Source organism: Drosophila gunungcola, unplaced genomic scaffold, assembly GCF_025200985.1.
Source record: "Drosophila gunungcola strain Sukarami unplaced genomic scaffold, Dgunungcola_SK_2 000001F, whole genome shotgun sequence".
In the NCBI taxonomy this organism is placed as follows: domain Eukaryota; kingdom Metazoa; phylum Arthropoda; class Insecta; order Diptera; family Drosophilidae; genus Drosophila; species Drosophila gunungcola.
The window spans coordinates 12,732,076-12,741,785 of NW_026453197.1; the positions used below are offsets into that span (position 1 = coordinate 12,732,076).

At 37.9% G+C, this 9,710-nt stretch overlaps 1 protein-coding gene across 3 annotated transcripts; it reads left to right on the forward strand.

Moving 5' to 3' along the window:
* Positions 1-269: 269 nt before the first annotated feature.
* Positions 270-8,219, forward strand: LOC128261805 (UDP-GlcNAc:betaGal beta-1,3-N-acetylglucosaminyltransferase 9). Of its 3 annotated transcripts, none has more exons than XM_052995677.1 (4): positions 270-952; positions 5,376-6,042; positions 6,102-6,368; positions 6,787-8,219. In XM_052995677.1, the coding sequence occupies exons 2-4, from the start codon at positions 5,568-5,570 to the stop codon at positions 7,854-7,856; spliced, it is 1,812 nt and encodes a 603-aa protein (XP_052851637.1). In that variant the 5' UTR covers positions 270-952; positions 5,376-5,567; the 3' UTR covers positions 7,857-8,219. The 3 variants fall into 3 exon arrangements, with proteins under 3 accessions (XP_052851637.1, XP_052851638.1, XP_052851639.1); XM_052995678.1 differs by lacking the exon at positions 270-952 and adding an exon at positions 4,334-4,613; XM_052995679.1 differs by lacking the exon at positions 270-952 and adding an exon at positions 4,334-4,526.
* Positions 8,220-9,710: the final 1,491 nt, after the last annotated feature.

Sequence of the window (9,710 nt, forward strand, 5' to 3'; positions counted from 1 at the left end):
TCATCATCAATAAGGAATAGAATCTTTTAAAAAAGGGATATACCCTGTATTTAAAATTATTGATAAGTTTGTAATTGGAGAATTATTTAAATATTTACATTTTTGGGCTGGGATAACTTATATTGGGATCACGATGTTTTTCTAGAAAATGGAGCTCTAAAATTACAACATATTTTATGTTGAATTTTAGGGGATAGAGAGTATTTTTTAGTAAGAATTTGATTGCATTTTCGGGGTAAAAGCAATTTGACCATCTGGTAACACTGGCATTAATGTTGAGCTAATCGCGAACAAATTCGGGTTGCAAGTGGGAGTAATGGAAAAGGGGATAAAATTGGAATACGTGCGGCCGCTGTAACGCTGCAAATTGTGCAAAACGAAACCCCTAAAAGTGTCATAAAATTGCTCCATCTACCGCAGATTGCAATAATAGAAAACATTTAAAATCCGAGAGGCAACGCGAAATTAAATCAAAGTCTCTGTGCGCTGCCCACGAGCAACAACAAATTGCCTGGTTTGCCAAGGTGTTTTAATGCTTATTTATTTATAAAACATGCTACGCATGACTAATGAAACGGGTTGGCGTTATTAAAAACGATTAAAACCAAAAATACTCAGATAACTAAAAGAAACGCAAAAAATCCCCAAGGCACACACACACACACGCACGCACACTAGCACAGTCTTGTGGTGGCGCCTAGGGTCCAAAAACAACAACAACAACAATGACAAGAGGATAACACCAATAACAAGAACAACAGCAGCAACAAGGGCAATTCATCATTTGTTAATTGTCAACAAAGGCATTATTTATTAACGTTAAATAAACACTAAAAATAAGCAGCAGGCAGGCCAGCAAGTAATTATGCTTGACCCTGGTCCAACAACAAAAGCCCCATCTCCGATTCCATCGCAAGTGGAAGAGAGACGCAGCTAAAACCACGCTGAGGAGGTAAGTTTACGCCGAAGATTGGGAGATTTCGAAGATTTCAGAGATGACTAGTAGTAGTCGTGGTAGACCTCGTCGACGCAACGATGACGATGCGTTGCCTAGGGTTTTTTTCTTTTTTTGTTATTTTATTAACACACAATTATGTATGTTTGCTTGGGCAACCACCACCACCGATTAGCGCACATTTCCAAATCCCACGGCCGTACATTGCACCATTGCTTTTTCGGAGGTTTCATTAACACCAGCCAACCGCCAGATCGATCTTCCTGGTATCCCCTCTATTTATTGGTTATGGAAACTCATGATTAACCCTTCTGTGATCCCAAATCTATTATTAAACGAACATAAAAAATCAATTTAATACCCTTTAGTATTTGAATTTCTTTTTATCAGTCATTAACGCCCCATGAAACACAAAACATTCTGATTCGTGATTGTTCAGAATCCAGCATTGTCAGATCCATAAAATACTTGGCGGGCTTCAACCATTAACATTTTTATGGTGTTTATTAATAAACTCCCTTCTTATCTATCAAATGCGCCCCTCTAAAGCTAACTCTTTGACAAAAATTCTTTACGGATTTCAAACACTTTTTGAACAAAAATGTTTAGATTGGTAGGCTCCGGGGTTTCCGCTCCAACAGTAAGCGATTCTGTAAATACTTTGTGCCAGTTTTTTAGATTTCATTTATCAAAAAAGGTTTTATCCAGAAAAAACTAAAGCAATTCTTTAAGGAAATATGAATTTATAGTTCAGCTTAGCAACTGTTAAAATCTCAATCTTCAAGAAGTAACTTTTCACTTCAGTTATTTGTAAAATTAATTGCTTATAGAGTTTAGGCATTAATCATCAGAGTAGTTAAAAATATAATAATTATAAAATTAATATGCGCATCTAAAGAGGATTTAAAAGTCTGAAGATAAAGTCAGGTGATTACTTTTTCCCCCTTCGCTTCTATGAATATTTATTTGTGTTAATGCAAATCCAAGATGCATATCTTTCTGCTTTCATTTTTTGGTCACATCCGAAGGTTTTGAGGGTATTCAACTTGAGCCTCAAATAGCAAAAAGTGATAATTTTTAGGACAAAGTTAAAAATGAATACAAAACTTTGGGAAACGTAGTTTTGGATTGAGGACTGAAACGAACTGAACTCAATTTTCATTAACGCGTTCCAGTGTCCAGTTGAATCTTCCTGGCCGCAACTGTGATTGATAGCGGGGCATTTCGAGATGAAGATAGTTTCGAGACGCCCGAAAACCCGTTTGCCGCCTAACCGGCGATTATCTGCGGTTCATTGTACTTATTAGCAGACTCAGAGCGGGGCCACGAAAAAAATACCACCGACCGCCAACCAGATTGGAAGTTTGGACCCCACATCCGCTCGCTGTTTGCCCCTCGCCATTATGAGCTTTTTCTTCCGAACTCGAGTTACACATCATCAAATTACGCGTTCTTGTCAAATTTCACGGCTCTTTGGCGATTTCGCACACAATTACAAAGTACTAAAATCAGTTAACGGCTGAAATATGTAGAACAATTACAGTCTGCGTTCTTTAAATTGAACAGGAAATACTTCTTGTACAATTTTAAGTCGGATGGATTATAAATTCTCTTTAATTACACAGAACCTTTAGAAATTTCAACCGGAAATATACACGATTGTGAGATCTCAGCAATACCAAATAATTCTTTTCATTAATGGGTTACAAATAAAGCTTTACTTTTGATAACTTTCAAACTCTTGAAAATGAAAGAAAATCCAGTTTTATTGTCAATAAATTTTTAAGTTTTTTAGTGGTAATAAAATTATTTGAGTTGCTAAAAGCTGATTTAAAAAAGTTTTTAATATAGAAAACGTATACATATGAAAGTATATACATTTATAGTAGCAATCTGATATGAAGCGGGTTGTGATAATTTCAATTAAAAATTTGCTTGAACTAAACGATTATAGAATTCAATTGCCCAATACACTGTCACTGTGTCATCTCATCGCGTAGATAAGCCACACTTTCACTCTTGACGAGCAAACAAAGGGGTAACCTCTTATCAATAAGCTGCACGTCACGCTGCGGCTTCGAATAGAAATAGAACTTCGCTTATTAGCTTTAATATTGTGTGCGTCCGTTCAGCTGTACGATAAGCGCAGAAACAGCACGATATGACATTGTCGGAATTAGCCCCCCGAAAAAATTCCATTCTTTCCGGTTCGCCTCACATTGATAAAAACTCTTCCCAAAAGGCGATTATACATAGTTTGTCATCGAATTTGGCTGATTACCATTCATTATTTAACTAAATATTTCGCTCAATTCTTTTAATTAAATTTCAGTTTTATGTCAATCTATAAAGTCTTATCAGCTTAAAAATAGAAATAATAAATTTCCTTCTTTTAAATACGCAGAAATTAGTTATTGTATTATCAGCTCGGAGTTTTACGAGCAAACGCAGCTTTATCGTAGGGGTTTTTGTGTTACAAATAAATCAAATGTTGTGTGAGTCCTTTTTGATAAATTAAATCTTTTAAATCATGTTTTGTTAAAAATAACTTACAATATGGACACCATTTTTGATTTGATTGGGTTTTATTTCACTCAATTGCGACTAAGACATTTCTTCACCTTTAATTAGATAAGTGACGCATGATTGTTAGTTGTTCCAAGAAAAAACGTTTTTTAATCTTAACAAGAAAACTAGCTCATGCTTCAAGTGTAGTTATAACAAAACTTAATTGGTCAATATACGTAATTATTTCCATGTATGCACTTCCAATTAAATTAAAGCGCAAAAAAAAAGTTTCAGTTTTGCCAGATTGAATGTGGGAGATATACTTCTATGGTGAATATACTTATATTCTAGAATTTTATGAAAAAATCTGAGAGAATAGTTTGCTTGTTGTTGGTGATCAAAAGTAAATAAACTTTATAATGTCAGAACTGTCTTTTTAGTGCGTTGCAAAGCAGAACGGGTTAATCTGGATTTATTCGTTATTGCGCTTGCTAGATTTGCTTTACGAACTATTAGGATAAGAGACATATAACTTACCTTTCCCGGCTAGACCTCATAAAGATAAAATTAGTGATAGTAATCTGTAATAACTACCTAATCGGCAAACAATAAACCTGCCACCGATGACGCACTGGGTGTTTTCATTGACTCTTCAAGACAGTTAGGGACCAAATCGAAAGTTTTATTGATTTCCATAGCCTCCTAGCCACCCTAGTAGTTTTATTTTGATGGCAGCCCAGTAATGTGCTGATTAAATATTTATTGGCTTCGAAGAAAACCCTGAAACTCCCAGATGGGATCGACAGATAAGCAATCTTATCGTCCAGCCGGTTAGGAATCGACAAGTCAAGTTGTTTCGGCGCTACTGGTCAAGAGTCTACCCCTTGTTTGAGTTTCTGTTCTGCCTCTTCAGTCTCCAAATCGGGTCAAGTCTGCCCTGCTGTTGACTTATTTGAGCCGCATGCAAAGTGGAGACGGAGCCCAAAGCGATGTCGTGACAATTCTGGATGCTGTGCGTGTTCTCGGCCTTCAGGGAATTCATTAGCTCACGGAAACTTCAAAAGTACTTGCCCGTTCGTCATTCCCATTACCATAAAAATCAGTAAGGGGTTTCGCCCCGGATTTTTTTGAAGCGAAATCGTTCATTCAGGTAGTACTTAAGATATTAAATTCTTAACTAATGCAAAGCTTTTGCAAACTTTATGACTCATAAATCGCAAAAGGCAATAATAATAGTTTGTTATTATTATACAGGCCAAGGAAAATAGGAAAACCTAGTTTAGAATGTCCAAAATAGCTCATAATTTAAAAGTTGGAGCAAATAACCTTCCCTGCATATTTTATAGTTTTGTTACAAATACCGTGAATATTATTATGCAAGAAAAAATAATAAAAACGTTACCATATGTTCTAAGGTAAAAGCATTGTAAGTTTGCATTTTAAAACAATTTTAAAAGTACACAAAAACGTTATCTTTTTGTGTAGGTTACTCCACCTTACTTACTCTCTACGCAAATGTTTGCATTTTATCTCTCCATTGGAAAAAAACAAAACAGTTTAAAGGGATTGGCTCGACTGCAAAGTACCTTTATAATAGTTGGAAATATACAAAATAGTTAAATACAGATTCGGGGATTTTGTCGAAAAGAAACGAATCAAGTAAATATAAATTAATGTTGTTTTAAAGTTGAAAACCATTTCGCTAAGGGCTTAAAATATTGTTTGTTCATCAGCCAAGGGTATTTCCCCTGACCATTTAGGAAATAGCTCGGCAGAAATAACTTGAATCCCTCACACCGCACAATCTTTATCTAAATATACCTTCCTATTCCCATTAAGCCCAGTATGGAAGCACTTAACAAACCAGCTGAATCAGTTGTTTACTTACATTTCCGTGGTGTTTTCATTGCAGTTGCAACGCAATCGTCGCCTGGCCTGCAAGCGTCCAGGGCATCGTTATCAAAATACTCACAGCTTGAAAGCGGGAATCAGCCATCAACGAAATCAAACGAAAAAAGCGAACGACGAACAAGTGTAGCGGAGTCCAGACTGAAACTGAGACTTAGACTGACTAAGATTTGCGAGATTTGGCAAGACAGCCAACATGGTGGCCGTGGGCAATTTACACAACACGCGCATGCTGCGCTTCCTTTTAGTCCTAATCGTGGTGATCCTTACCATTTTCATCTACGCCTCGTACTCGACAACGGGCACCCTAACAGCCAGTCATCTGCATTCGGCGGCATCGCCACCGCAACAACTAGTTGGCGTTCATCCCGGTCGGCTGCCAATGGAACAAGTGCTGGTAGTCAATAACACGGACAAGGAGTATGTCCCACCAGCTGGGGTAGAAAGTGCGGCAAAAGTAGCGACCAACAGACAGTCGCAGCAGCAGCCAGCCGAGATCCACAAGAAGCATCCGCAGCACCGGCTGCCCACCATCGATGAGGATGCTCTGCTCGACGGTGGCTCTGCCGGCGCCAGTCCCCAGGTGGGTGGCCCCGAGCAGACGCCCAATGGCATGGCGGATGAGCTGCTGGAGGAGCAGCAGTATGGCCAGAGCGTTGATGGCATCACTGGTGAGTGAAAGTCCTGGCATTCTGGTGGCAATTATGCTAATGACTCGCATCTTCTGCAGGCAACATCAACAGCAGCACGAACAACAACAATAGCAGCTCTGGCGACACGTTGGTTGTCAAACAAGCGATTCCCGCCCAGTCACCACAGCAGCAGCAAACGCAATCGCAGGTGCAGCCAGGGCTATCTGATGCGGAGCTCCTCATACCCACTTCCAATTTGCAGAAATTTATAGAGAATGCCGATAAGATTCTGAAGAACATCACCTCAAATAGCAGCACGGGCAATGGAGTTGCTGTCCCGGCAACCGGAACAGACCCAAACACGGGTAATTTTTACTCTATATAGGTCTAGCTAATCTATCCTTCTTGATTTAATTGTAACCCAAACAACCCTACTCCACAATTCCTGTTTATTGTTGTTCCTAATGATCTGTTTATACAGATACAGATACCTATATACAACAAAAGTTAAACATTTGCACATGTTTGCACATGACCCGCTGACGTCTCACCCATTTGCACTGCTCCATGGCAATGGCGAATAATATGTGACGTTCGCTAATATAGACAGGTATCGTCTTTCATTATGGAAGCGTTGTAAACAATCGCACGTTATTTCATGCTATTGTATTACTTTCCAACAGCCGTTTATGGGCCCAAGTAGAATTCAGTTCCCTCTTTATTTGTATTTCTATTACGTTCAAACGACATTGGAAACACTAACTGTTTGCTTTCGCTTTGTAGATAAAGGCAATCAACCGGATGTGGCACAACTCAATTTGGTGGATGGCCCTTTGGAGGGCCCGGAAATGGAAGCCGCAAAACAGGAGGCCGAATCCAAGGTGATCCAGGAGATCAAAGAGGCGAAGAAAGAGGCTGCAGTTCCATCACCAAAGTCCGCCCGACCACCTGTGCCCGTTGCGAAAACGACAAAGAGCAAGATCGTGGCCAAGGAGCCGCCCAATGCTCCAGTGGATCCCTCGAAGGGCGTGGCCACCGAGCAGCTCTATGAGCCGGGACATTTGGACGAGGAAGTCGATGCGGAGCGCATTTGTCCAAGAGACGGAGAGTTCATCAAGTTACTTGTGCTTATTAGCTCGGCAATGTCTCATGATGCGGCCAGGATGTCCATTCGGCAGACGTGGATGCACTACGGCAGCAGAAGGGACGTCGGCATGGCGTTTGTCTTGGGGCGCGGGACCAATGAAACCCTAAACAAGGCGCTCACCCAGGAGAACTTCATCTACGGAGATCTGATACGGGGCAATTTCATAGACTCGTACAACAACCTCACCCTCAAGACGATCTCGACGCTGGAGTGGGCAGATCTGCACTGCCCGAAGGCCAAGTACATCCTCAAGACGGACGACGACATGTTCATCAATGTGCCCAAGCTGCTGACCTTCCTCGACAAGCATAAGGACAAGCGAACCATATACGGCCGCCTGGCCAAGAAGTGGAAGCCCATCCGCAATAAGAAGTCCAAGTATTATGTGGCTGTGGATCAGTTCGCGGCCGGGGTGTTTCCTTCTTTCACCACCGGACCTGCCTACGTGCTCACCGGCGACATTGTGCACGAGCTTTACGTACGGTCGCTGAAGACCGTGTATCTAAAGCTGGAGGACGTGTTCACCACCGGTATTGTGGCCAAGAGCCTGAATATCAAGCGGGTGCAGGCGAACGAGTTCGTCAACCGACGCATCTCATTCAACCCGTGCAACATTCGTAACGCGATCAGCGTGCACATGATCAAGTCGAACGAACAATTCGATCTGTGGAAAAAGCTGCTGGACCAGACCACCAAGTGTAAATAGTATTTTAAGTTTAGAGTTTAGTCTGCCGGTTTGAAGTATCCAGTGTTAGAGAAGGGTGGTCTGTCGAGAAGCAGAGCAAAAATATGTAATATGTAATACGAGTAGAGAATGATTAGCAAAGGCAGCTATATAGGATTATAAAGTTAGCATAGTCTCTAAGTCCTAGAAATATCACAAATTTCGCTGTCGATCCCAGCATCTGCCTATATGCATGCGGTCCAACAGCGATTCGAGTACATTTTAAAAGATTTGTAGTTTAATTTTAGCATTCTGAATGCCATTATTTAAATGATAATTACTGAGCGATAACTGTGGTTATATCTTAACACTAAATAAATTAATGTATATCGAGTGAATTAAAAACTGTCTCTATTTTTGGGGTTCGTAAATTGTTATCTATTTTAAATCTTAAATATTGTTTATTTTGTGGGACTTTTAATTTATGATGGTGTGAACAAAGCTGCTTTATCGGTTGTTATAGTTACGGTACCATTTTAGCATGCTTTTAGGGATCACCATGAATAGTTTACTCATAAAAACTCTAAGGCAGTCCACAAAGGGTTTAAAAATATTGGGAATAATCTACAAACAACATTCGTGCCTTTTGAATTGGAGGAGACTTTATGAAAAGTTTTAACTCTCTTGCTGCAAAGATTTAAAGGCATAGTTTTTTTTTTGCTAAGGCAAAACATCTTAGAATTTGGAAAAAAAAAACCACGGGCTCTTAATAAACACAGAAAAATAAAACACTTTTAATCTTTGTTTTTTGTTTATTTGGAATTACTTAATTCCATATCAACATAATATTTTTATTGAATTCAGTAAAATTTTTCAAACATTTCATTTTTCGTTACTCGTACATGACTTCATTTTTGGGATTTTTCTTCAATTTTTTTATGTAGCTTTTTGTTGTTGTTCTTTTTCCTTCTTGACGTAAGTTCCATTTAATATTACAGCTTATATTTTTTATATCTTTTTAATATTTATATTTTTATAGTTAAACTTAAAGAATACAAAAAGCAGTGTTTGTTTTTCATCTTGTTACCCACATTTTTAGTTTACCTGTGATTTTATGAAGAATTATTTTTAAACGTTAATTAAAGCAATCTTCTTAGACTTTTTAATTTCTAAAATAGACAACAAAATCAATGTTTTTTATTGTTTAACTTGTCTTCAGATTTAAGAAATTTTCAAACTAAAGTATGTTATTGTTGTTTTAGTGTTTATAATTAGTTACTACTATGAATTAGAATCTGCTTTTTTTTACTATATTCTTCATAAACTAAATTTATTAAGCTTCTGCAAATTTCTCGTGTATTGTGGGTTATGGTTTTAGTTAAATTATTTCTTTTTAATCTATTGTGTTTGTTGGTAAATCAAAACCCATAAATGTATGCATACTTAAATGTAATTTTACATTGTTTCTTCATTTTATTTACCATTAATGTATATAACATTTGCATATATTTATAAGTATATATGTCATTATGTTATACTTGCTTAGATCTATGTAGCTTATTTTAAATACAGTTTCTTTTTATTTTTTTATTTTTCTAGTTCATTTTATTTTTCTAATGCCACTAATTTTGCCATAATTTTTTGTTTATTTTGTAAGTATTTATACCAATTGCAAATGAAAGAAAAGTCAACAAATGTACTTTAAATAATTTTCATATTTGTCTTTTTTGCATTGCATCTTTTGGTTTGGTACATACGCCGCAGTGTGTCACTCTTTTCTGTGGGAGATCTTAAAAACATGCATATTAGGGAATTCTTTTGATAAAATGGTTGCGGCCTGATTTGCTATTTTTCGTAGCGAATGTTTTTCAAGATTTTTGGAAATTAGTGTGATTA

Coding starts and splice junctions, on each gene's coding strand:
- LOC128261805 (XM_052995677.1), top strand. CDS start 5,568: ATGGTGGCCGTGGGCAATTTACACAACACGCGCATGCTGCGCTTCCTT. Junction 6,043..6,101: donor GAGCGTTGATGGCATCACTG/GTGAGTGAAAGT, acceptor CATCTTCTGCAG/GCAACATCAACAGCAGCACG. Junction 6,369..6,786: donor CGGAACAGACCCAAACACGG/GTAATTTTTACT, acceptor TTCGCTTTGTAG/ATAAAGGCAATCAACCGGAT.